General features: G+C 55.2%; 1 protein-coding gene across 3 annotated transcripts in view; it reads left to right on the top strand.

Moving 5' to 3' along the window:
• Positions 1 to 27,351, top strand: part of SHISAL1 (shisa like 1) — an 81,384-nt gene that overhangs the window by 33,489 nt on the left and 20,544 nt on the right. For all 3 annotated transcript variants that reach the window (XM_019961944.2, XM_070790557.1, XM_070790556.1), the window contains exons 3-4: positions 158 to 371; positions 10,116 to 10,433. In XM_019961944.2, the coding sequence (XP_019817503.2) occupies positions 158 to 371; positions 10,116 to 10,433 (532 nt within the window). The remainder of the gene's footprint in view (positions 1 to 157; positions 372 to 10,115; positions 10,434 to 27,351) is intronic.

Genomic DNA, 27,351 nt, shown 5'->3' with positions numbered 1-27,351 from the left:
CCCTGGGCCACAGAAGCCTCCTGGTGAGGGAAGAGGCAGCAAGACCCTAAAATAGACCAACCAGGCTCTGCCCACGATCCTCACGGACTGACGGGTGTCTTGGGCCAGCTGGGCCTGGTGAGGGACCCCCACCAAGCCTGGTGACTCTGTTTTCCAGTCTTGTCCGCGCATTTCCGGGTCTGTGAGCCGTACACAGACCACAAAGGCCGCTACCACTTCGGCTTCCACTGCCCCCGGCTCTCGGACAACAAAACCTTCATCCTCTGCTGTCACCATAACAACACAGTTTTCAAATACTGCTGCAACGAGACAGAGTTCCAGGCGGTGATGCAGGCGAACCTCACGGCCGGCTCCGAGGGCTACATGCACAAGTGAGTACCACGCTGGGGCCCCGGTCAAGCCAGGATGCTGCCAGGACACCCCAACCTCCCAGCCAGCTGTGGGGTAATCAGTGTGAGGATGGGTGGGCCTGGAAGGTGACAGGTTTTCTGGGCTGCTCTGTCCTTTTCTGGGATGCCTTCTCATCTGAGAAATGGGCACACGACAACACAATACCTGCCTCTCAGGACTGATGGGAAAGCGGAGTGAAGTCAAGGACGTGGAAGACTTTCGGTGCTCGGACCTGGAGCCCACGGGACCCAAGTTCCTTTTTCATTCATTGTTTGTTCAACAAATATTGGTTGACATTCCTGACTCAGAAATTGTTCCCACGCAGCCCCTTTCCCTAAGGTGACTGGAACACATGAGACCAGGGCCCTGATAGGCGGGATCTGAATGTAGAGAGAGAGGAGGAGTGTGCTGGTAGAAAAGCAGTAAGAATATGCTAAGTAAGGGCACATGTATCAAAACAGTATCCACTTATTCATCTTATGATGAATGAGCAGATTGCACATTTTTAAAAGCCATTGTGTCCTCTGCCTTCACCTATTTAATTTTTGGCCTTTTTCCTATTGAATCATAGGAACTCTTTATATATGAAGGAAATGGGATGCGTTTCATATATTTTCTCAGAGTGTCTTTGAGTTTGTGCTGCTTTTTTCTTCATGCTTAGTTTTAAATTACTATACAGTCAAATTGTACCCATATTTTTGTCGTTTATGCCCGGTGGGGTTTATATCGTCCTGAGATAGGCTTTTCCTACTCTGAGATCATAAAAAGATTCCCTCATGTTTTATTTCTTGTATGTTTATTTTCTTACCTTTAGATATTTGATGTGTCAGGAATTTATTTGGATGTAAGATTTCTTTCTTTAATTTGCCTGCAAGTAGTTCGTGTGGATGTTTATTAGGAATCTAGCTTTACTTTTTTCCTAAATGGGTAGACAGTTATCCCAATAGGAATGACTGAATTGTCCGTCTTCTCCTCACTGATGCGAAATGCCAGCTTCCTGTATACGATAATATACTAACCGTGAGTGTCTGGGTAGGTTGGGGCGGCTTTCCTCGGCCTGTTTATGTTTGCTGGCACCTCATTGTGTTCACTACTGTTGCTTTTGATATGTTTTAATATCTTCTTAGTCTATTCCCTTAGATTGTTTGTCATATAAACTTTATAATTAGCTTGTCTAGTCTCTCTGCCAAACAAAAATCTAGGTAGTATTTTTTATGGAGATTGTGTTGGGTTTGTAGATTAATTCAAGGACAATGGACTTTTCCTGACGTTGAATATTCCCTTCCAAGAATACAGGGTGCCTTTCTGTTTGTTCAGCTTTTCTTTCATAGTGTTTGAGAGTTTTCTTCACAGAGAGATTGTACATATCTTTTCATTTATTCGTATTTATTTCTTTTCATGCTGCTGTTTTATAATGAGGTGTTTTTTTCTACTGGTTGCTCAGCTGGTAAAGCATCTGCCTGCAATGCAGGTGAACTGAGTTCAATCCCTCTGGAGAAGGGAAAGGCTACCCACTCCAGTATTCTGACCTGGAGAATTCCAGGGACTGTATATAGTCCATGGGGTTGCAAAGAGTCAGACACAACTGAGCAACTTTCACTTTCTTCCACTAAATCTTCTAACCAACTGTTGTTTAAATACTAAAACCTAATGGTTTCTAAATATAAACTTTTTTACTCAGCCACCTTACTGTAATTCCTTATATTTGTAGTACTTTTTCGGTGGACTCTCTTACACGTCCAATTATGCTGTTTGCAAATAATGATGATTTCATCTCCTTCTCTCTAACTTTTGTGCCTCACTTCTTTTTCTTGTCCAATCATGTTGGCTAGTACCTCTAAGACCATCTTTGAAATTGTCAGGCACTCTGATCTCCCTCCTGACTTTAATGGGGATGCTTCAGATATTTTCCCAGTAAGCCTGAGGATGACTCCTGAGGTAGATATATTTTTTTCGTGGTAAGGAAAAAAATCTACTTGGAAGGAGTGGGTTTGTTGAGTGACTAGTGGAGGGATCAGTGTCACCGCTGGGAGCGATGGTGGTGGGAAAGGTCTGAGCCTCAGTCTCTGTGTGATGTTGGGCTTGGATGCTTTGCCACCACACCATGCTCTCTTGGGGGGAGCTGCCTCTTCCCTCTGATCAGGCAGGAGATGCAAATTGCTTGACTATCATCTAAATCTCTTCTCCTCCCACCAAGGCCAGCTCCCCAGCCTGCCTTCCTCAGATGCATGGGTGCTTCCCTTGAATATCTTGCCATCTGCTCAGACCTTAGAATAATTCTGTGTGAAGTAGTTCAGCAAGCCTCTTCTGTCACGAGGGCTGGAATCAAGCCTGGAACTTGACCCAAGCCTTTTTATAAGACCAAAGACTAATTTCTTAAGCCAGGAGGGCGGTGCCAGGACTGAGGTTAGGACCCCAAAGTGTTGTAGTTGCTGGCTGAAAGCCAGACAGAAGACAGAGGCTTGGCAAGGTGGCCAGACTTCTCCAAGGCCCTGGCGACTGGCGTCTGGGATCCTCGTTTTGAACACACAGGTTTCTGTGGTCTGCACGTTCACACAGGATTCACGTGGAATTCTCCACCGTCTCAGCACAATGGGTCCCGGCTGCGGATAATAAAGTGTCAAACCACAAAACAAAGCTCTTCCCTGGGGAGGCATGGCCACACTGAGGAAGTTTAGCTTGGTTTTTATTCTGGAACCTCAGCAAGCATTTTTGGAGCAGGCAGCATGGGGCTGGCTCTGTGTCAACCTTCTGAAGTCACCTGGGAGCCCACCCTTAGTCTCCTTGATGTACAAGAAGGCGAGGTGTGGAGAGGCTGGATAACTTGCCTGACTGAGGCAGCCAGTGCGGGTGGAGCCTAGAGCCGAACTGGATCTAGAGTTGCTTTAATAAATCCGAGACTTCTGTCGATGGCAAGCCCCAGAGCAGGGACCCCCGCCATGACCCCATGGACACATGGGCCTCATCCTCCTTTTGGGGGTCGCTCTGTGCATTGTGAGACACTGGCCACCACTCACTAGAGGCAGGGAGCACCCCCTCCCCACTGATGGGCTGTGACCCCCAACCGAGTCTCCTGACTGCCAAGCACGGGATGCGGGACTTTTCCTGGTTGAGGGCACTGCTCTGAAGGAATGCCTCCTCGTCACTCTCCACTGAGCTTCCTGTCACCTCCCTTCCCACAGACGTGGAGAGAAGCCCAGAAGAGCTGGGCTGCGCTCCTCAGCTGGGCTGTTCAGCTCTCTTGGGCCTCACGAGGGAGGCGTGGTGCTTGGTCTCCCGCATCCAAAAGTGTAGAAGAAAGTGGGAGTCACGCAGTACAGAGGAAGGAGCGTTTCTGGGTAGCCTGAGTATGAAATGCCAGAGGAAGAGTGTGGAGAGGCAGCAGGGGCTGGCATGCTGGGCTGGGGGCCCCTGGGCTGGGGGCAGAGGGGGTGGTGCTTGGGCTTCCTCTTGAGGGTGGCACGGGGCCCTGAGGGCTTCAAGTCAGGCTTGTACTCATGGATGGTGCGGGGACAAGGACCTGGGACATTGCAGAAACTATGATGCTGACCTGGACAAGATGGGGGCCCTGCAGAGGGGATGGGCCGGGGACACCCAGGACAGAGCCAATCAGAGCTCAGATAAGAGGCCCTGGAGGGCCTCCTGCTTAGCTGTCGGAGTTGAGGGACCTTGGGGAGAAGGCCTGAGCCCAGGGAGCTGGACCAGGGCCTTGTGTCCAGCCAGAGCTTGTGTCAGAGAGGGGACAACTGGAAGATGGGCTGGTGGGAGTGGGAGGATAGGTCAGTGGTGAACGGGGTGGGACAGGCCTGGCTGGCTGAGAGGTCCTGAGTGCTCCAGGTGTGTGAGGGGAGCCAGGTAAAGTCCGCCTTTAGGACCATCCTGCCCTCTGGGGCTCTGATCCCTCTGGGCAGGACACCTGTGTTGTCTCGTTAGTCCTCACAGCTACTCTGAGAGCAAGGAAAAAGGGGCTGGGCCCAGGCTGGTCAGGTCACCTACTGCAGCCACAGTTGAGGCCGAGGGATGCCAGGGCCCTTGTTCCACCAGCGGGCTCTGCCACCCCTGGGTGCCTCTAGAAAGCCAGGGCTTGTCTGATGCTGGGGAACATGCCAGACCTCAGCCCAGAGGCCAGATGAAGGTTAATACCCATCTAGATGGACCAGCGCAACTGTGACCCCCACTAGGGCTTTATGAAGATGCAAGGGCCGCCTGACACTCGCCCGCCCCTCCCAGTGAATCAGCCGGGAGGCGGGGCTGGTGGCAGGCAAAAGGAGAGTGCTTCTGATGACTTATTTACTTGTGTTTTTCTGGAGGAACAGAACGGTCTGTTTTGGTTCTGGCTGCTTGGCAGAAAGGCAGGCAGAGCGAGAGAAGCAACCTCGCCAAGCCCACCACCTCAGGGAGATGCCACTTCTAGCCACTCGGGCAGCAGCCCTGGTGTTCAGGAGTGTGTGCGCACCCTCCCATGCCAGGTTCTGGGCAGGACGCTAGCAGCAGTGACCACCCAGGGCCCTGAACAAGCAACAGCAGGAACCTGTTCAGGGCGTGGGCTGGGACGGGGCCTGTGTGGTCGGTGATCAGTCACCTGTTCAGGGCGTGGGCTGGGACGGGGCCTGTGCGGTCGGCGATCAGTGCTCTCTGAGGGCAGAGGTCGCCCCTCTGGCAGTGGGTCACGGACCGGAGTCCTTGTGCGGCACATGGGTGTTCCTTCACGAGGCAAATGGGCTGCTAGAGGTGGGAGCCTGGGACAGGAATTCTCAGAAGACAGCAGAGTCCTCAAGGCCTCACCATGGGAAGTGATGGGTTGTCAGTTTTCCCTTGGCTGCAGTGAAACCTCTTTCCTCCAAAAGCTTTCCTTTCCCCAAACCCAGAGGTGCTCCGGCCACGCAGACACAATGGTCTCAGGAGCATACCTCCTCCATCCTTGCCCGGGACTGCCCATGGGTGGTGATGGGACCACCACCTGGCCTCAGCCGGTTGACATACCTGCTCCTGTCCGGGAAGGTATTCAGCGAGATTTCTCCATCAGAGAAGGCTTGGTTTATTGCTTGAGAAGCACCAAAAGAATGTGAATCAGTAAATATCCCAAAAGATACTGAAAAATTGATATCTATGGTTTTGGCTGGCTTCTTATCTTGCTTCATAAAACAGCCTCTGTTTTATCTTTTGACCTTTACAACACCCACACACACACACCCCCACACACACACTCAGCAAAGGCCCCTGCATCTGGATGAAATTAATTTCCAGATCGCATTTCTAAATTAAATTTTATAAAAACCAGAATGCTCACAGCCAGCCAACCATGGAGAGGCGGGGAGCTGCCTGGGATGGGGTCCGTGGCCCAGGCTTCTGTGCTGGCTACCAGCTCCAGGGTGGCCTCCCTTGCAGGTAAGAGGGGGTCAGCAAAGGTGGCACCTCCTTCCAGTGCCCCTCTACTTCCTCTGAACTGGAGGGGGGCCGTGAGATCACACTGTCACCCCAACCGCCCAGGCCAGTTAGACTGAGCTGGCTGCGGAGGCCTGTAGCCCAGCAGCGCCTGCGCTTGCCATGGCGATGACACCCTGAGATTCAGGAAGCTCTTGCTGGGGAGGTTGGACCCGGTCCTCAGTTCCCGGTAGAGGGTGAGCCAGGACACATGGGCCAAGCAGATGCGGGGAATTCCTGCCTGGACATCTGTCTCAGACTCGACCTTGGGATTTCCCCCCAGTTGCGCACACTCTGAGGTCACATGGCCCTGTGTCTAAATCCCAGCGCGGCCCCTCCCCAGCTGTGCAGCCTTTGGCAATGACTTTGCCTCTCTGGGCCTCATTTCCTCATCTGTAAATTAGGGAGACCAACTCCTAACTCACAGTATTGTTGCAAAGATTCAGAAACACAGGACGTGGTGATTGCTAGTATTACTATTAACTACTAGAGAATATGGGAATGGCAACCCACTCCAGTATTCTTGCCTGGAGAATCCCATGGACGGAGAAACCTGGTGGGCTACAGTCCATGGGGTCGCAAAGAATTGGACACGACTGAGCGACTTAACTAACTAGAGAATATGGGTTTCCTGGGTGGCGCTAGTAGTAAAGAACCCGCCTTACCCAGTGTAGGAGATGCCGGAGACAAGGATTCGAGACCTGGATTGGGAAGATCCCCTGGAGGAGAGCATGGCAACCTGGAGAATCCCATGGAGAGGGGAGCCTAGCAGGCTACAGTCAATAGAGTTTTAAAGAGATGGACATGAGTAAAGCGACTTAGCATACATGCACGCACTAGAGAATATGCCTGCTGCTGCTAAGTCGCTTCAGTCATGTCCGACTCTGTGCAATCCCATAGACGGCAGCCCACCAGGCTCCCCCGTCCCTGGGATTCTCCAGGCAAGGACACTGGAGTGGGTTGCCATCGCCTTCTCCAGAGAATGTGTATAGAGAAAGTAAAATCTAGTGAAGAGGTTATGAATATAAAGTCTGCCATTGTCATCAGCTTGCTATGAGTGCTCAGTATGTGTTAGCTTAAGGAATGTCTGAAGCAGCCCCAGGCTGAGGGCTGGGCACAGAAAGATAAGTTAGACCCTGACTCAGCCTCAAGAAGATCTGATCTCGAGATGCAAATAGTCCTACAAGACAGCAAAGACAGCAGAGTGTGTTCTGGGAAACCCAGTGGTTTTGGGGGCCCAAGGAGAGGGATTGGACTTAACACAGGACATCAAGGAAGGCTTCCTGAAGGAAGCTGCAGGAAGACAGGGAGGTGGGGCCAGCTGCATGCACAGGAGGTAGGGGGCAAGTTCCAGGCAGAGAAGCAGCGTGGATACAAGCCTGAAGGGGGCTGTCTGCCCAGAGAACGTGGGTGGCACCTGCCTTACTTAGGCAGTGTGGTACTGTGGTTAGGGATGTGTGTTCTGGAGCTGGACTGCTGGGCTTAAATCCTGGCTTTGCCGCTTCACAGCTGTGAGATCTCAGACACTCTTTTAATTCCTCTGAGCCTCAGTTTGCATCTCTGGGCTGAGGATGACGGCAGCAAGGGTTCCTCCCTAGTACGCCGTGAGGGTCGGACAGGCTAGGATGTGTCAAGTGATTAGAGCGATGCCCGCCAGCCGCTGCTTTGGTTGCTGTTGTTGTTTCTTAGCCCTGGTGGTTTAGGCCTAGCTGTGGTCCCGCTCCCAGCCCCTGCAGGCATTGTGGACTCCCTCTCTGCAGGGTAGCATCTGCCCGCAGCTGGCCCTGCCTCTCCCTCCCTTCTCCCCTCCCCCAGCCCCTGCGGCTGCTGCCATGGGAACCACCCAGGAAAAGCCTGGCACTTCGAGCAACGCTGTGGGGGCTCCAGGGGAAGGTGGAGAGGGGTGCTGGGGAAAACAGGGGTGCCGGGGGCTGGAGTCAAGTCCTCCTCCCGTGTCCATGCAGACTCCTGTCTCAGGATGCCGGACCGCACTGCTGGCCTCTGCTCCCTGGCAGGAATTCACATCCGCATGTCTCCAGGCGGAGCTGGCTTCCCCTTGAAATCAGGCAGCAGGGGGATGTGGTGGGGAAGACTGCTGGTCAGTCATTCACACCTTAGCAAGAACAAGCCCCTGGGACAGCTGCAGGCCTCAGGGAGGTGGTGGCTGGAGGTGGGGCTGCAGGAGGGATCCAAGGGGCTGTGATGCAGAATTGTGGGGTTACTCATTCCTCAAGCAGCCCGGAAGCCCCAGGCACTTGTCAGTGCCTGCTGGACGTGAGGTGCTCAGGACACCCAGAGCCTCCCCTCGAGGAGCCCCCCGCCCCACATGTGGGGAGGGAAGGCCTTCCAGTCAGAGGGCTTGCATCCGTGTGTGTGTGTGTGTGTGTGTGTGTGAGTGAAAGTCAGCACCCTCCACCTGGGGCCCAGCCCGGGGAGGGGGCTGGAGGACTTGGAGGGGAGCAGCCCCCATCTCACTGCAAAGGCCGAGGCTGAGCACAGGTGAACCAAGCGGGAAAGATCCAGAGTCTGGAAGCCAAGACCAGGAGGAGCTCCACTCCATCTCCTCCAGAAACAGAGACACACCCATGTCCTCCCAGGCTGCACAGCAAAGCCAGGCCGAGAAGAGGCTGGAGCCGGGCCTCCAGGCTCCAGGCTTCAGACAGCATCTAGGGGGCCCTGCTGTGGCGACCCAGGACATCCAGGGAGCCTGTCTGCTGGGAGCTGGGGCGGGTCTCTCCCCGTGGAATGTGGGGCAGCGGGGCTGGGTGCCGGCTCTGCCTCCTGGGAGCGCCTCCTCTCCGCCACTGCCTGTGCATGCTCACCTGCACAGATGCCCGCAGCAGGCAGCAGATGGAGGAAGCATTGAGTGATTAATAAGTAGGTCCCTTTAAACAGTCGCTGTCCCGGGTGAGCACTGTTTGGAGCTCAGCTACCCCAGCTGCCATGGCGAGGCCAGGAAGCAGCCTCCCCGACCATCTGGGCACTCAGGGGAGACTCAGACCCTGGCCTGGGCGGGAGGATACACACGACCCGGCTAGCATGGCCCCGGGTGGCGGGGGAGGGTTTGAAGGGCCCTCAGGCCAGAGAGAAGCCTTTCCCAGCCAGGGTAGGCGGGGCAGTGTATCCGGGAGGCTTCCTGGGGGAGGCAGTCTCCAAGAGGCGGTGGTAGGAGTCAGGCAGGAGAGGAAGTAAGGGACTCGGGGCACTGGAAGGGTTGGCCAGGCTGAAGGTACAGCCCCTGGGAAGGCTTGCCTGCAAGTTCCTCAAAGGTGGAGACGCCTTGGCAGGAAGCCTGCGCCCCTTCACAAAGAAGCATCTATGGCTCAGAACCCCCATCGTCTCTGCTTCTGGAGGACAGACTAGACCTCGGTGTGGAAGTGCTGGGTGAAGAATAAGAGAACCGAGGTCAGGGGCCCTGAGACCCCTGGCTGTGCAGTCTGTGGTGCCTGGTGGGGAGGACTGTGTTGGGGAACGGCCGTGGGGCAGGCTGGAAAGGCGTGTGGCTGGTGGAGCAGATGGACCGGTGTCTGCTGCATGGGGTCGGGGGAGGGCAGCTGAGCCCACGCCCTGAGTCCTGGGCTTCTGAGGGGCGGGAGCAGGGGGTGTGATGGAGCAGGCTGGGGCGGAGCTGGCCCCAGTGGGGAGGCCGGCTGCATTCCACGCAGAAATTCGGGGTAGCCGGTAGCCCCAGGTGGACTCTGCGAGGCAGGAACTTGGGTCTGTGCGTCCTAAGACAATGAACTTCCTGCATTTGCCCTGGGCTCAGAAGGATGGGGAAGAGCTGGAGGGGGGAGGGAGGGATTGGTGAGAGAGGGGGTGCTGAGAGCCTCCTAGGTGGTGGGAACAGCTTCAGCAAGGGCTAGGAGGGTGGGCAAGCGCGGGCCACCTGCGGGAGACAGCTGGCCGGTCTGAGCGTAGCCCCCACATGGGGGGAGGGAAGGAGGGTGAAAGTAAGGGCTCCCACACCATGTGAGCCCCAGATGTCCAGCTGAGAATTCCTTCCCCACCGGAGTTCCTACCCAAGGATGTGGAATCTTGGAGGGGGTGCTTGGGTGGGACAGGGTGCAGGGCAGTGGGATCTGGGAGGTGGCCAGCAGGGCAGGTGGGGGAGAGGCAGTCGTGGGGGGTGGGCATGAGAAGAGGGAGCCAAGATTCCCTGTCGCCCCAGAGGGGCCCGACACCCTCTCTGAGACCCCAAAGCAGCTTCCGTACCACGTCTTCTAATGGACCCCGCTGCTTAACTGCAGCCCCCGCGGGACGGGGGTCCCGGCGTCTCTCAGCCTCTCTCTGTTTGCCCGCAGCAACTACACCGCCTTGTTGGGAGTGTGGATCTACGGCTTCTTCGTGTTGATGCTGCTGGTCCTGGATCTTTTGTATTACTCGGCAATGAACTACGACATCTGCAAGGTTTACCTGGCGCGGTGGGGCATCCACGGACGGTGGATGAAACAGGACCCCCGGCGATGGGGGAACCCTGCCCGGGCCCCCCGGCCAGGGCAGCCGGCCCCGCAGCCCCAGCCTCCCCCGGGCCCCCTGCCGCAAGCCCCCCAGGCCGTGCACACGCTGCAGAGAGACAGCCACACCCCGCCGCTGATGACTTTCCAGAGCTCGTCCGCCTGGTGAGTGGCCGCCGTCGCTTGTCTTTGATGAGCTTGGAAAATGCTGAATCGTTATTGCTGCTGGGTCTGGCTCATCGATTACTGGACTATTTCCTTATTTGCCAAGAAAAGTTTAAAGTGGCTCCTAATAATAACATATGCCTGTATGGAAAGGTTGAAATGGTGCTTAGGAACAAAGCTTGCAAGTTGGTTTTACTCAGATTCTAGTGTGAGAGCTGCTGGCACTGAGCATGAAATGGAGTTGTGAGTTTCCTGGCTGCCAAGGCAAAAAGGGAAATTGGATGGCTTTCCAAGTTTTCAGTCTGGTCAGAGGATGCAAATTGATCTGCCAGGGGCTGAGGGAGAAGCTTTTTTTCCAGCATCAAGTTTGAAAATAAGCATATTACTGGGTTCCATCGTGCATGTATGTTGAGTCACAGAAAGGCATCTGAGGGTGATGCAGTCAGGCTGCTCAGTGATGGCTCAGGGGAAGGGAAGAAAGTCGGCAAGGGGGATGTGGGATATTGGTTAGCCTGATAGGGTGGCTACCCCAGCAGAGCCCCCATTATCCTGCCCCAGGAGCACATTCATGGTCACTGCAATTCTCATATCTACTTGTCTCCAGTCTGGTGGGGGATGGGGGATACCCTAACCTGGGGGTCCCTGGGCAGTACAGGGCTGGAGGGAAAGGGGAGGGGGTCTGTGTGTTTTGGAGCAGGACCCCATTGTGCGGACGACCAGCACCAAGCACAGGCACCAGCCCCTGGAGGGGCCAAGCTGAGCAGAGGTGCTCAAGTTCGGAGTCAGGTGTGGGGTTCAGGTGCTCTGCAGGGGCGGGGCTGCAGCCATGGACACACAGGACATGGGGTACGTCATCCCAGGACGTAACAGCACCAAGTCAGCCTGCAAGATCCGGTGCAGAAACCTCCAACACGGTGACCCCTGCCGAGTCCATGCGCTTGACAGGCAGCCCGGCCCCAGTTCTGCCAGTTACCAGCTCCGTAACTTTGGGCAAGCCCCATCACCCTCCTCACCTGCCCGTCCTTGTGAAGGAGCGGAGTGTAAGGACCTGCACTGCCCATCCCCACCTCCCGCCACCCCAGGGGTGTGCTGCTGCTGCTGCTAAGTAGCTTCAGGCGTGTCTGACCCTGTGCGACCCCATAGACGGCAGCCCACCAGGCTCCCCCATCCCTGGGAGTCTCCAGGCAAGAACCCTGGAGTGGGTTGCCATTTCCTTCTCCAATGCATGAAAGTGAAAAGTGAAAGTGAAGTCGCTCAGTCGTGTCCGACTCTTAGCGACCCCATGGACTGGAGCCCACCAGGCTCCTCCGTCCATGGGATTTTCCAGGCAAGAGTACTGGAGTGGGGTGCCATTGCCTTCTCCGAGGGGTGTCCCGAGGATCAAACAAAATGGCTGGTGCATAGTAGGTGCTCAGTGAACCGTTGCTGCTTCTTTGTTGGAGACGCAGCCCAGCTAGTTCATGATCGTTTAAGTAGCTAACAGATTGTGACCTTTTCAATAATGGATGACTTAAATAATTAATAAGATACACTTAAATCAGCTTGTGCTTATTGATCGAGTAATTGCCCCATCTGTCATACAGCAGACAAAGAGGCAGGCGTGCTCAGCTCAGTTGGACAAATGTGGACTGGGTGGGTCCTCTGGGCAGGGCACTCGAGCCGGGCTCCCGGTAATGTGGAGGTGATGGGTGAGAAGGGGCTGCTCTTCACTTTGAGGAGCGGGGAGGGGACGCACAAGCCCACCCAAAGCTACAGACCATGAAACCGCTGTTGGCTCAGCCCCAAAGGTGGGGTTTCCTGAAATGTGGGTCTCTCACTGAAGACACACCTGGGGTGTTTGTCAAAATAAATTCCTGGGTCTCAGCCAGAGCCTCCTGATCAGAAATCTCTGGAGGTGATGCCTGTAGGCATGACAGTTTGAGAACCACTGCAAAATGTCGTTCCCAGCAGCCGAGTGTTCTGAGAGCTGAGAATCTACTGTGTAGATGAAGGTAGTTCTGCCTCATCCCTCCATCCCTCCCCGTGTACTTGACAAGACCACGATGTGAGCCCATCTTTCTGGGGAGGTGCCGTTCTGCCTGCAGGCAGCCCGCTCCAGTATTCTTACCTGGAGAGTCCCGGGGACAGAGGACCCTGGCGGGCTACAGTCCACAGGGTCGCAGAGTTGGGCACAACTGAAGCCCCTTAGCACGCACGCACGCTCCTCAGAACCCGGATGGCTTCCCTGCACCGTAAGGGACCACGTTGGTCCACTTCTGAGTTGCTGCGTCTGGTCCTAACAGTTCTCAGTCTCTCCCTTGCTGTTAACCCTTGCCTGTCTCCAAGGTCTCCCCCTTTCCACACCACGTGCCTCCTGTGTGCCAGGCGCTGTGCTGTGCTATCCAGATAAGGTTCGAGGCAACCGGCTGTGGACGGGAAAGAGCATGCAAGCTTTGGGGGGTGGTCCGTGACGTTCAAGTTCATGGCAACTGTATGAAAGGCTGAGGTCACGGCCCACAGGGTCTGCTGTCTACAGGGGGAGATGTTTCATTTTGGAACTCAGGGCCGCTGCGTGCCCTCCTGGGTCACATAGGCAGACTCAGAACGGAGTTTCCATCACTACGTGAGCCTTCCTTCAAGAGCAAGCTTCAGGAACATGCAAGGACCTAATGGGGGTGGGGGTCCCCGGAGTGCTGCCTGCCTCCCGTTCTGCTCTCCACTCCCTGCGTGACCTTGGGCCAGGGCCTCCGGCTTGGGCTTCTGGTTTGCCAGCTGAGGGGAGAAGGGATGGAGCAGACCTTCGTGTTGCTGGGCCTCCTTGATTCAAGGAGTGAGCACCCTTGGCTCCAGCAATGTCTACTGAGTGCTTGCTGTGTTCTGGGCACTGTCTGTATCCTTTCGTCCTTTCCAGGATCCCTTGGGCTAAATGCCCATGGCACGGGCACCAGCCCCAAGGTTCCCAGTCAGCAGGGTCAGCACGTGATGGGGGTGGCGGGCAGGTGAGCAGTCTGGCTCCAGCCCCTGCCCTCCTGCCACTGGACGGCGGCTCCCCACCCTCTGGGCTGCCAGGAATCCCTGCCCCCTCCTGGTGTGGACCTGTCTGCCTTTCGGTTTGGCTAAAGTTCCCCAAACAGTCCCTGCCCCTCCCTGACTCTGTGCAGGAGCTGGGGACGCAGACGCAAGCAGGGCAAACGAAGTCAAAGTTGAGAGCAACCATCCCGGGATGGAGGTTGCCATCCCATACAGGAGGGCACAGGCAGGCTGTGGGGCTGAGCTGGCCGAGGTCAAACAAGCCTCTCTCTGTGGGCAGCGGTGGCGGGGGGCAGGCAGGGGGAGGGCTGTGGCGTGCTCACGGGTGCTGTCAAACCAGGGGTCGGGGGTGGCTGGAGAGTCGGGCTGGGTTGCTGCCATCAGTGTTTCTCCTGGAACAAGAGCTCGAGTCTGTGCCGCTTTACTCCGAATTGTCACCTGCATCTTCCAAACACCCACGTTCCAGCCGTTGTGAGTGCTTCTCCGGGGCATCGCCGAGACGCGTCTCCTCGAGCACGGAGCCCATCAGCTGCTCCCTAAGCCTGTCTCGTTCTCTCTCTTTCGACTTTCACCTCAAGAACTCTTCGTGGCCTCTCTCTCTCCCCCCTTCCCCCATCCCAGTCCTGTGCTACATGGATGACCCCAGCTGCTCCAGCTCCTGGAGGCGCCTCCATTCCTGGCCCACAGCCCAGCTTCTCCCCACACGGGGAGGAGGACCAGGGGTTTTCCTCTTAGAACAGGGGCCGGGGAGGAAGGGGGTCTTGCTTGGTTCCCGGAGTCTCCATCGCGAGATGCCTCCCTCTTCTGGGGGCCTCACACACCCGTTCTGGCCCTTATTTGGGGACAGAGGACTCTGGAGTCAAGTTCCAGGTCTGGACAACTCCAAGGGAGATTGAGGCAGGAGGCTTGTCATAGGCACCCCAGAGGGGAGGCCCCAGGGGGCTGCTGCTTCCCGGTCCAGCGGCTGGGAGGAGGGCTGGGCCTGGACACCCAGCAGTGGACTGAGTTGACGCTTAGCACTCCAGCGGAGTCCTGTGTGGGGCAGGGCTCAGTGAACGCTCAGAAACCCATGGAGGAGGCCATGGGCGCTGCCCCCTCCAGACAGTCAGCAGGGATCGACTCCGTGTCAGGTGGTCAGGGCACAGAGACACAGATGGAAACAAGGTCAGAGACAGGAGAGAGAAGGAAGTGGCCACTGCTGAGTGCTGACCGCGTCCCAGACACCCATCACGGGCTCCATCAGTGGGGTTGGCACCTGTCGATCGTAAAGCCATCATCCTTCGTCAGTGGATTATGTTAGTGTCATCATCGCTGTTGGCGTTGCTGGAAGCAGCTCATCTCTCGGGGCAGGAGTCGGATGGCACCACATGTGGGCTCTGCGGCCTCAGGCAGGCCCCGCCACTGGCCAGTGCCTCGGTGTCCCCGTGTAAATACCAGGCAGGGGTCGTAACCACCCTGAGAAGTAAATGGGCTGATCCTGATACAGGACTCGGCCTGGTGCCTGACCCCCAGGTGTCGGCGGTTCTTGAGGTCATTTCACATTTGGGTAAATAAACACAGTTTAGGTCCTGCCTTGCCAGGATTGACGGGGAGGCAGAAGCAGTCTCCACCCCGAACGGGCCAGCCACACGCCACTTGTCCTGTAGGGGTGCTGAGCCCCAGTTTCGGATACGGAAGCTGGGAGGTGGGGGCTAGAAGGAGTTCGTTGACCTGCCCAGGCCAGCCAGGAAAGGGGAGACTGAGCAGGGCCCCAGCCCAGAGCCAGTGGCCTCTCTGCTGGGGGCTCGCAGAGCCTCGAGAGGGGTGGCCTCTTCCATGGGAGGGGGCAGGAGCCTCTTCATCAGAAAGTCCTCCAGCAGCGTGTGGGCTGAAGTGGCCCCAGGCTGCTCCTTAAAAAGCAGTTTCAGAGGCCGAGCCCGCATCTCCGAGCATCACGTGCCTGAGTCCCGGCGGACGCACGCTGCCTCCATCTCCTTCACTGGAAATGCCGTATCCTCACCACCTGTTTCACCTCTCAGAATGGCCTTGGGGCGACCAGGGCCACCCCTCATCACTGTTGTCCAGAGCAGGGACCCTACAGCCCCTGAGTTAGGGAGCTTTTGGTCTGGATCGGGATTGGGGACAATCAGGTGATCAAGGGCAGCTGCCTTCGGTTCATTTCAGGAGGAAGCCAGCTTTCCCTTCGTTTACATGATAACAGCCTCAGACTGCAGCATTTCCTACTGAGATCCACTGCAGGCTCAGTCTGTCCTGGCTCATTTCCTTCTGAAAAGTGGTGACACGGCGCCCCCCCGATATTTGCTCATCACGTCCCCCTGGAGAAGGAAATGGCAAACCACTCCATTGTCCTTGCCTGGAGAATCCCACGGACAGAGGGGCCTGGTGGGCTGCAGTCCACGGGGTCGCAAAGAGTCAGGCACGACTGGGTGGCTCACGCTTCTCCCTTGTGCACTTGGCATGCTGGTTTTCTTCCGCGTGTAGGGACGTTTCACCTTGATGCCCCTCACACGCCGGCTGGCTCACCGGCCGCGGGAGGACAGTTCTGGGCTCTGCGTCTCCCCCCACCCGGTCAGCTTTTTGCCCCAGCTCAGGGTCGAGCTCCCGGTGAGTCTCGTCTCTGTCACTCTGCCATGGTTCCCGGGGTTAGAGCCTGCACCCACTGCAGGCATGTCTGGTGTTCAGGGCGCACAGTAGGTGCTCAGCAAGTGCTGTTTGGTTGACATGGCAGCTGCAGAGCTGGAGCTACCCACCCCTGCCGTGTCATCCAGCCCTCAGGCTGTGTGGCTCTTTGCCAGTGCTGGCCTCCCCAAGGGTGTGGGGGCCCTAAAGGAGAAAGAGGAGGGGACCTGGGGTGTTGCGGGAACCGCCCTGGCTTCTTGCTGCAGCTGTGGGGAGAGGGGACCCAAGACATGGTGTTATGCCCCCTGCTGCTGTATCGTCGTATTCACGTGAGTCGTTGTCCCTGGGGATCACGGTCAGACGCTCCTGGCTTTGAATCCCAGCTTGACTCCTCTGGACCTGTCTGAGCCTCGTTTTCCTCATCTGTAAAATGGGGACAATCACAGCCTAACTTCACAGTGAGGTCTTGGGACTTGTTGACGTTCTGGTTGCCTTCTAGGATTCCCGCCCCCCGCCCCTTGGTCCCTGCCTGGTGCCCTCTGGTTCATCCCACCTCCCCATCACCCCCAGGTAAGGGGCTTCAGCTCCTATTCTGGTCCCCAAGACTCTTCCCAGCCTACCTCAGTCTCTCTGAAGCCTCAGGCTCTGCCCTCTTCCCTCTAAGACACAAGTGAGCAAGTCGAGCACTGGAAACCCTGGTGACATTTGCCGTTTAGACCCACCCCTATCGTTATTTCCCTGCTAACAGCCCCCCTGAGAACTGAGCTGTGCAGCTTTTTCATCCCCTTTCACAGATGAGCAAACACAGGCCCAGAGAGGCTAAGTGACCTGCCTGCAGCCGTGCTAGTAAGTCCACGGACCTCAGCCAGGGTCTCTCTAGTCCAAAGTCTCCCGGAACAAAGTCCAATCCCGAGCCCACCGCCGCAGCCCCTGTCGCTCTCAGAGCCTCTTCTGTCTCCCGCTCCCTCACCTAGAACCCACCCAGCTCATTGCAGAACTCATCCGTGCCTCCCCTGTGGGGTCCCTGGAGTTCACCCGACTCCGGAGCCTCCCCCAACACCAGGCAGAGCACAGCCATCGCTTTCTTCCCGGCTCTGCGACCACAGTCTGTGGTGTGTGGTTTCGGCAGGGAAACCAGCCAACGGCGAGAAATTCCAGAAAATTAGGAAACAAAGGGAGAGGACGAGATATCCTCTTTCCTTGGCGCCACATCAGACACCGAGGAGGCCTCCGTGACTGGGATTCCAAAGGCAGTGGATTCAGAGTCGGCCTGGGGTTTCAGTGCTCGGGGCTTCCGGCTGGGCCAGGACACCGCGGCCCTGTCCCCTCGCATCCCGTCCTTCCTGGCTGGGCCCTGCCTTCCCCCACCCGGGCTGGTTGACACGGGAAGTCACCCTCTGCCAGCTCTCCCAGTTTGCATCTTGTTCGCATGGCTTTGGTGGAAGCCTGGGAGAGTGTTTGCTCATCAGCGTGACTCGACGACTTGGGGGGATACATGAGGGATGGGGGTGGTGGTGATGGAAAGCCCAGCCCGGAGGCCTCACTTGCTGTGTATCCTCAGATGCATTGCTGGCCCTCTCTGAGTCTCCGTACCTGCTCTGGACAACGGTGATGAGAGGTGAAGGCAGGTACACGGAAGGGCCCAGCCCAGGGCTCAGCGCACAGTAGGACTGCAGGGAGCACGGACGCTCTTCCTAGGGAGCACCCCGTCTCCCCTCAGCAGCTGGCCTGTCCCTCCTTACCCCGGGGAGGGCAGAGAGCCTGACTTCTCCTTGAGGAAAATCAACGTGGGGGCCAAGAGGGAACACTTGGGTTCGGTGCTGGGGACTGAACATGAGGTGGGGAGCGCAGGGGCAGATGGCACTGCTCCAGCACCCCGTGTCCGGCCCCAGCCCCGCTAGGACAGAAGAGTGAGTGAGGGTTTTGTCTGCCTGACTCCGTGCCTCACTCTTAGCTCTCAAATACTTATTTGATGAATCCTCGTCTTAAGGGCCGGAGAAGGCAATGGCACCCCACTCCAGTACTCTTGCCTGGAAAATCCCATGGATGGAGGAGCCTGGTGGGCTGCAGTCCATGGGGTCGCTAAGAGTCCGACATGATTGAGCGACTTCACTTTCACTTTTTACTTTCATGCATTGGAGAAGGAAATGGCAACCCACTCCAGTGTTCTTGCGTGGAGAATCCCAGGGACGGGGGAGCCTAGTGGGCTGCCATCTATGGGGTCACACAGAGTCGGATACGACTGAAGCAACTTAGCAGCAGCAGCAGCATCTTAAGGGCAAGAAAACCAAGGCACAGAGAGGTTAGGTAATAGGTCCAAGGTCACCTCGCTGGTCACCCACAGCCTCAGCGTTTGAACCCAGGCCATCTGCTCCAGCCCAGGCTGTCAGGGCTGGGTCTCCAGCCTGGTCCCTTTGTCGAGGGAGCTGGATGGGAGGAGCAGCTGGAGTCAGGAGACAGAGCTTGAGGGCCTCCACATCCCCCTGAAGCCTTGGGCAGGAACTGGCTCCTTGAGGCAGAGTCCAGCCAGGGCAGGACCAAGGGCAGGGGAAGGGACTGGGAGAAAGAGGGGGTGTGTGGCATCCGATTCTGGTCCAGCGAGGGGCAGGGATGGGAGCTGACCTCCTGTACTCCTGTCCTGGGTCAGGCACCTGAACACACAGTGAAACTGACTCAAGTGCAGACCGTGGCGATGAGGGATCAGATCTGACTGGAGGGAGCCCAGAGGAGACACCTGCCCATCCCGGGCATCAGGGAGAGCTTCCTGGAGGAGGTGATGGCTAGAATGGTCTCTAAGGACGAGTAGGAGTTGGGCAAACATTAAAAAATACAGCAGGGAGGGTATTCTAGTAGGAAAAACAGAATGTCCACAGGCCGCAGTGAGGGGTGACGCCCACAGAGCCTGCAAAGGAAGCAGCTGTCCGGGCACACAGTGCATCTCAGAGTTCTTCTCTCTGTTAGAATAATCAGAGCATCAGGTTCTTTTTCTGGTGCAACCCCCTTCACTGACAATATTCCACAAGAGGCCAGAAATGCCCCCGAGGGAGTCTTCTGGGGTTCAGAGCCTTCTCCTTCTGCTCTTTCCCTGTGCAGAGAGCCACAAATCCTGACGGAGACCCCCAACCCAGCCCTTGAAAGAAATAGCTGGGTGCTTGAAGACCCCCGAGCCCCCGGGGTCCAGAAGCGAGGAGCAGGTCACCTCCAAAGAGACCTGGGGCTCTGCTGGGGGTTTTTCCACTCGTACCAACGAGTAAACTGTGATATTGGGGCAAAAGGGAAGCAGGTGGATGAAGTGGTTTGGAGGGAAAGCCACGGGCAGCCCAGAGTTCAAATCCCACGGCTGCCCTCCTGAATCCCGTGACCAGGACGGTTCTCGCCCCCTCCCTACCTGCCCCCCGCCTCAAGCCTCAGGGTCCTTGGGAGAGGGTGATGAGAGGCCTGGGGAGGCGGGGCTGCGGGGAGCCAGAGCCCAGGGCCCTTCTTTCTGGTCTTGGCTATCACTTCCCTGTTTAAGCCATTTCCTCTGCCTCAGCCCTCCACCAAGTAGCCATGACAGTTTCCTTTCTTTTCATGCCAAATTTCCCATCGTAAAATCGCCCCTGCTCAATGGAGAGCAGGCGAGGAGTAGGCCAAAGGGGCTCCCCACCTAACGCGGCCCCGTCTCCCCTCGGGCCCTCGCTGGTCACCAGCGCCTGCTTCATGTTTATGGTTGCTGCCTTCGCACATAAGACTGTGTGTCTCGGGTTTTTAGTTCAGCTTTATGTCACGGAGGGCTGCCTGCATTACTGAGAAGTTTTCATAAGCGTTGCTTTAATAGCTGTGTTCGTCGTGCCTTGAGAGGCGATGGTCCATCTCTCCGTGACCCGCCTTCGTCTTGGGCCACCTGGGGGCTTCTAACCTCCCACCCAGTGATGCTTCTCTTCCTCTCTCAGAGCATCACTCTGCTTGTGCCCTGGATCCCTCGGCCTCCAGGAAAACCCCTCCTCATCCCTGCCCAGACACAGGTCCCCTGGTGATAGAGTGCTCACCCCTCCGAAGCCAGCTGCCTGCTGGTTCTTTATAGGCAGGAAGCAGCGTGATGAGGGGCAGACCTGGAGGCTTAACAGATCTGGATTCAAATCTTGCTCCCCCATTTCCTGATGGCTGGAAGACCTCCAACAGGTGACTTAGCCAAAGTGCCCTCACCTAGAAAGCAGGTGCTGAAATCAGCCTCACTAGGGTGCTGGCTAAACGAGACATACGAAGAGCCTGATGTATAGAAATGGCTGTACACATGTTTTCCAGCTCTCCCCGCATCTCATCGGGGTGTGGCGGGCTTTCCAGGATATTGAAGATGGCAGTCAGCTGTCCCCAAGGTTCACAGCCTTCTTGGCCGAGTACCAGAGAGCAATCAACACGAGAAGGAGTTTCAGTGAATGAGTAGGAGTTTTCTGGAAGTAGAGAAAGGGCAGAGAGAGCAGCTTGGCAGTGCGTCAGATGAGGGAGAAGGCTGAGGAAAAGCGGGGAGCCCCAGGGAGCCCCAGGTCCTGGGCACCACCTCTTGTGGCTCCCAGGCCCTCCTTGGCTGCGCCTGAGTGCACTGCTCCATCCTCGTCTCCCCAGCCTTGGACGCTGGAGGGCTCTTTGACCCTCTTCTCCCCACCTTCACCACCCCGGGAACCCCACCCGGTCCATGTTTCCGGTCTTGTTGAGCTGCCCCGGACCCCTGCCTGGCTCCATCTCCACCCCCATCTCCTGTCTCCCCTGACTCCAGACTCACTCGGATGTTCAGTAGACACGGCGGACAAGCGCATCCAGGGACCCCTGCCCCCTCCCGCTGTCTGCTTGGGACAGAATCTCGGAGCCAGCTGGAGTGCACCCTCCTCTCCCACTTCACATGCCCTGTCGTCAACCATATGCCCACATGAGCCCAGAACCCTCCCTCCACACCCTTCTCCCCAGACCAGCCGTCCCAGTCCGTCTTCTCCCCTCCTAAACCTCTCTGCTTCTCTCCTCTGCCTCCCACCCGCCCCGAAGCCCAGCAGCAGCAGGGAGATCTTCAAACATGACTCAACAGCCACCGACACCTCTCTCACAAGGGGCTGAATCCAGCAGCCTCTCACTGGGCACACAGCTTGACCTGAGACCCCCTCCCCAGTCCCTCTGCCCTCCTCTCTCCCAGTTGCCCCAGCCACACTGGCCTTCCTGGTTCCTGAGCTGGCCAAGCCCACCCCCACCCCAGAGCCTTTTCACCTGCCGCTCCCTCTGCCTGAAACGCTCTCCTCCCAGACACCTGTGGGGCTCGCTCCCTTCCTTCCACCAGACACCTGCTCGGATGTCACCTGCTCCAAAAGGCCTTCCTGGACCAAGGTTTATAAATAGCAACAGTGCCCCCTCCTCCACCCCCCACCCTCCTCTCCTCCCCCTTTTACTCTTTTGGTTTCTATGTGGAGCTCACCACCTCTGTTGAGTTTGATTTCTTGTCTGCTGTCTCCTTTGCTGTCAGGAATCCTGAGGGAGATGGGATTGGTCTGTCCTGTGCCCGGCCGTGCCCCCAGCACCCGGAAGTAGGTGCTCAATAACCAAGTGACTGCATTTTTATCTGCCTGGAGCTGGGCATACAGTAGGCACTTGGTAAATGTCAGACCAACGAGTGAATGGCGTCATCATTGTTGACAACAGAAGTTCCTGTCTATTGAGGAACCAGTGAGCTAAGCAACTTCAGCGGACCATGCCAGTTCATGTCCCTAGCTTGGCCACCCCAGGCTCCATGCACAGACGAGGAAACTGAGGCTCAGAGAGAGTTAGCAGTTTCCCCAGAGCTGCGCAGTGCCTGAGCCGGCATTCATGCCCAGGTCTAGCTGACTCAAAGTCCACTGCTCGTGCATGAGCAGTGGGCTTCCCTGGACTGGGAAGCGGGGTCTCACCAGTACCTCTCCCACTGTGGGAGTGACGCCCCGAGATGGCACTCATGAAGTGCCCAGCCCCGTACTGAACCCGATGATGCGTTCCCCGTGCAAGTCAGGCCTTACCCATCCCTGGGGCAGGACCTCGAGCATTCCCCCAAAGGGTATGAGATCTGGGGCTCCAGGCACTGGCCCACCAAACCCTCTCTGGCCTGGACGCAGTATCGATTGGAAACCATACAGGTTCTGCACCAGCTCCGTCAAGGCTGCCATGCGTACATGGTTGGGTTACATGGTTGATTTGGCTTGGTTTGGTTTTGGGGTCTTCCTCCTTGCCCTTGCACCATTTGTGAGGGTCTCTTTCAGCCCTCAGAATCTTTCTGGAGACCCAAAGAGGGGCTAGAGCAGCCAGGAGCCCCACGCCTCCACCTGGCTGCTCGCCACCTGCCTCCTTCTTCTAGGCACCCTGCCCCATCCAAGGAGGTCCCGGCTACACAGCAGCAAAGCCGTGCAGGCTGGTTATAGAAAACGTTGCCTCGAGAATCTCACGGCCTCAGCCAGCAAGCTTGCAGAGAGCCCAGCTGCATGGTCTTGGAGTCAGAGCTGGGTTCAGTCTGTGCCTCCACTTGCTAGTGGGGGAACTCAGGCAAATTAGCTCACTTCTCTGAGCCTCAGCTCTCCCATCTGTAGGATGGGCCCAGTAGACTGACCCTGCTGGCTGACTGTGAGGAATAGAACAGGGCCTGGCCTGTGATGGGAGCCTCCATAAATGCTCATTGTAATTATTGGTGTGTTATCAGTACAAGAATGAAAGTGGAGAAGAAAAGCCACAGAATCACTGCCCCCCGACCCTGCCACACACACACATACACAGGTGTTTTGCATTTTCTGCTTTCTCGTGCGTGTGCTTTTACACGCTTCCAAGAGTGATGTACAGGAGGCCCCCTTATTCAAAGTTCCCTTTACCCAGTTTCAGTTGCCTGCAGTCAACCTTGTTTGAAAATATTAACTGGAAAATTCCAGAAATGAACAATTCACAAGTTTTAAATTGCTCACCATTCTGAGAGACATGATCAAATCTCACGCCGTCCCGCCCAGGATGTGAAACGTCCCTTCATGTGGGGTGCTCCACCATCCGTCTCTCGGGCCTCTCGGTCATTGCAGGGCTCGCGTTCAAGCGACCCTCACGTGCTGGATAATGGGCTCTCGGGGCAAGAACAGTGATGCTGGTGGGTTGGCTGTGCCAAAGGGAAGCCGTAAGTGGTTCCTGTTAGTGAAAGGATGGAAGTTCTCAATAAGGAAAGAAAACACAGTTAAGATCTTGCTAAGCTCTATGATAAGAATGAATCTTCTACCCGGGAAATTGTGAAAAAGGAAAAAGGAACCTGTGCACTGCAAAAGTAACAGCCGCAGGGCCTCCTCAGTGCTTACTGTAGACGGAAAAGGCGTTAAATCTGTATGATGAGGTACTTAGAGAGAGACCACACTCACATAACTTTTATTACAGTGTATTGTTATAATTGTTCTATTTTAATATTAGTTGTTGTTGTTAACCTTAAATTGTGCCTAGTTTATAAATTAAACTTTATCATAGGCACATATGGATACAAGAAAACATGGTCTACGTAGGGTTTGGTTCTCTCTGTGGTTTTAAGTACCCACGGAGGTCTTGGGATGTATCTCCTCCATGGTTATGGGGGGACGACTGTACTCACAGTTCTGCATTCTGATTTTATTCACCTAACATTAAATTAGCCGTTACCCTGTGGTTTTGACTTAATTTTTCTAAATATCATCGTAGCAGCTTCTCAGTGGTCCAGATTCCATATGCTGGCACTAAATCAGCCATTTCACCCCAGCAAGGCATTTACACAACTTAACTATATATATATATATATATATATATATATATATATATATATATATACACGTGTGTGTGTGTGTATATATTTTTTTTTTACTATGATGAAAACATTGCAAAGGGGAGGAACCAAGTTAGGAATGGCAACAAACACTTTTACATGTTTATGGTTTTCCCTTTTTTGAAGTATGTCCTCTGCATGGATTCCAGGCCAGTGGATTGTTGAGTGCAGGCGTGTGACAGGTTTATGGCTCTTTGTGTTAGCATCAGCCTCATTCCTAAACGGACTGTCCCCACCCGCAGCTTCTGAGGATGTAGCCCCTTCTCCAGCCTGAGGTTTGCTTTTTTTTAAATTATTTTATTAATGGGGTCAAACACCTTGCCTTTCATCTGTTAAGTAATTGTATTTCCTCTCCTGTGGCGTCTGTATGTGCTAAGTCACTTCAGTCGTGTCCAACTCTGAGACCCTGTGGACTGTAGCCTGCCAGCCTCTGCTGTCCATAGGATTTTCCAGGCCAGAATACTGGAGTGGGTTGCCATGCCCTTCTCCAGGGGAACTTCTTACATGTCTCTTACATCTCCTGCATTGCAGGCGGGTTCTTTACCACTAGCGTCACCTGGGAAGCCTCCTCTCCTGTGGGGGTGCCCACATATTTCACCATGACCCCCAGATAGGAACTAATTGAAGCCATTTCCATCAGCACGTGTTTCCTAAACTTCAGCTCCTGGGTGTTCCTCTTGCCTGTGTGCCTCTCTCCCTTGTACTATTTACTTACTACATTTTTTATTGATCTTAAATCAAGCCATTTTTTAAAAAAGAAAACCCAGACTTGCTCTAAGCACTCATATCTTTGATTTCAGGGTTATTTTTCCCCAGGAAACTCTCCTATGCGATGGGTGGGAGTGTAAATTGGAGCAGCCACTCTGGAATACAGTGTATAGGTTCCTTAAAAAAGTAAAAATAGAACTATCACACAATCCAGCAATTCTGCTCCTGGGCATGTAGCCGGAAAAGACTAAAACTCTAATCTAGGAGGATACACGCACCCCAGTGTTCATAGCAGCAGTATTTGCAATAGTCAGACATGGAGACAACCTGTGCTGCCACCAAATGATGGACAAAGAAAATGTGGCGCATCTGTACATGGGGTGGTACCTAGCCGTAAAAGAGGATGAAATAGTGCCATCTGCAGCAACTTGGATGGACCTAGAGATGGGTCTTATGATACTAAGTGAAGTATCAAAGACAAATGTCACACGATATCCCTTCCCTGGGAGCTCAGTTGGTAAAGAATCCGCCTGCAATGCAGGAGACCCCAGCTTGATTCCTGGGTCGGAAAGATCCTCTGGAGAAGGGATAGGCTACCCACTCCAGTATTCTTGGGCTTCCTTTATGGCTCAGCTGGTAAAGAATCCGCCTGCAATGCGGGAGATCTGGGTTCAATCCCTGGGTTGGGAAGATCCCCTGGAGAAGGGAAAGGCTACCCACTCCAGTATTCTGGCCTGGAGAATTCCATGGACTCTGAAGTCCTTGGGGTTGAGAAGAGTCGCACGTGACTGAGTGACTTTCACTTTCATCACTTATATATGGAATCTAAAATGTGATACAATGAACTTATTTACAAAACAGAAGCAGACTCACAGACTCAGAAAACAAACTTACAGTTACCAAAAGGCAAGGGTTCGGCGAGGGGTAAATTAGAAGTTGAGATTAGCAGATACGCACTAGTACATATAAAACAAACAATAAGGTCCTACCGCAGAGCGCAGGGAACTATATTCAATATCCTGTAATAAACCATAATGGAAAAGAATATGAAAGACATTATATATGTTTATATACATATAACTGAACACTTTGCTGTACGCCAGAAGCTAACACAACTTAACTAACAGTAAATCAATGCAACATTACTAACAGTAAATCAACTATACTTCAATTTTTTTAAAAAGTTACATTTTTCCTAGTACATATAAAACAAACCCATAAACATACCCAAGAGTTGGGGGGGGGCCACCTCAACAGAAAGTGAAAGTGAAAGTCGCTCAGTCGTGTCCAACTCTTTGCAACCCCATGGACTATACAGTCCATGGAATTCTCCAGGCCAGAATACTGGAGTGGGGAGCCTTTCCCTTCTCCAGGGGATCTTCCCAACCCAGCGATTGAACCCAGGTCTCCCACATTGCAGGTGGATTCTTTACCAGCTGAGCCACCAGGGAAGCTCAGTAGAACTGGCAGTTAAATCTTGAGACATTTTCGGAGCCTGTTGTAAAACACAGCCACTATAAAAATTCAACGATAGACATTTCCAATTCAGTAGATCCTATTAAACGCAAAGGTGGCAGATATTCAAAACTCTTCACTTCCTGATTGTTTTGCTGTGTCTGCTCCTCGCTGTGCTCTTGAGGTCTTCTTATCTGTGTGGTGGAAACGGGCAGGATGGTGACCGCCACCCACCCCTTCGGGGCTCCGCACTCAGCAACATCATGTTGGCAGTGTTTATGTTTGCGCCATAGAAATGGGCAGTAAATGCTACAAACCAGGCTGCTTTTCCCCTGCAGGACTGGTCGCTAAATGTTTACCAGCTCACCGCTGTGCGGTACGGCTCATGCTGGCACCTCCCAGGGTCTGCCTGCCCCAGTGGTCTGCTTACTGTGGAGAAGCAGACGTTTTCTTAGGTGAAGGCAGGGTCCTGGCGCTCCCGGGGACATCCCAGCAGCAGTAGCCAGGATGAGAAACAAGGTGACTCTGGGGGAGGTTCATCCACCCTCCCAGATCCTGGTCCTTCAGGTGCAGGGAATAAGGGGTGGGTGGGGCCAGGAGACAGAGCCTGGTCGGGCCTCTGGCCACACATCTGGCTCTCAGCCCCCGAGAAGACCTCTCGGCATCCCTTTGCAAACCCTCTGGTTCCATCTGCCCTTCCTTCTCTGAAAGAGCCTGCAGCAGGCACCGTGAACTCCCAGATTTATTCAACCAGCGCTTTATCCAAGGTCGGCACTAGGTCGTGGCCGGTGCTGAGTGCTGGGGGTAGAAAGATGAAACGGGTTTAGTCCTGCCTGCAGGGAACACTGGCCGGTGTTGGGCCGGAAATCGATCCTGCCCCTCCGCTTGCTTTGCCTGGAAGATCAAGGTATTCAGCCTTGGTGAATATACCTCGGGCAGGGTTTGGGGAAAAAAATCCCTGAAAGTGCACTTCCAGAGTGAACTAGACCCACTCTTTCTGGGCCCAGGATGCAGCTCAGCGAGGTGCGTGAGTGAGGGCTTTGGGTCCGGCCAACAAGATCCGTGGGGCCTGTGACCTTGGGTAAATCACTCACTCCTCCAAGCCTGCTTGCTTGTCGGTGAAAACAGTGGCACCAAGAGGACAGAGGGGGTGCCTTTTAGGAGCCTGACACAGAGCCGGTGCTTAGCCCTGTGGTGCCCCCATGCCCAGGGCCCCGCTGCCAGGCGGGTGTGGGTGCCGTGTACATGCATAGCGTATAGTGTGTGGGGGTATGTGTGCATGCAGAGCGCAGGGGTGTGGTTTGGGCGTGGTGTGCATGT

This window comes from Bos indicus, chromosome 5 (assembly GCF_029378745.1).
Source record: "Bos indicus isolate NIAB-ARS_2022 breed Sahiwal x Tharparkar chromosome 5, NIAB-ARS_B.indTharparkar_mat_pri_1.0, whole genome shotgun sequence".
Classification (NCBI taxonomy): domain Eukaryota; kingdom Metazoa; phylum Chordata; class Mammalia; order Artiodactyla; family Bovidae; genus Bos; species Bos indicus.
Note: the sequence above shows the minus strand (reverse complement) of the source record. Positions and strands in the feature narration are given on the sequence as shown.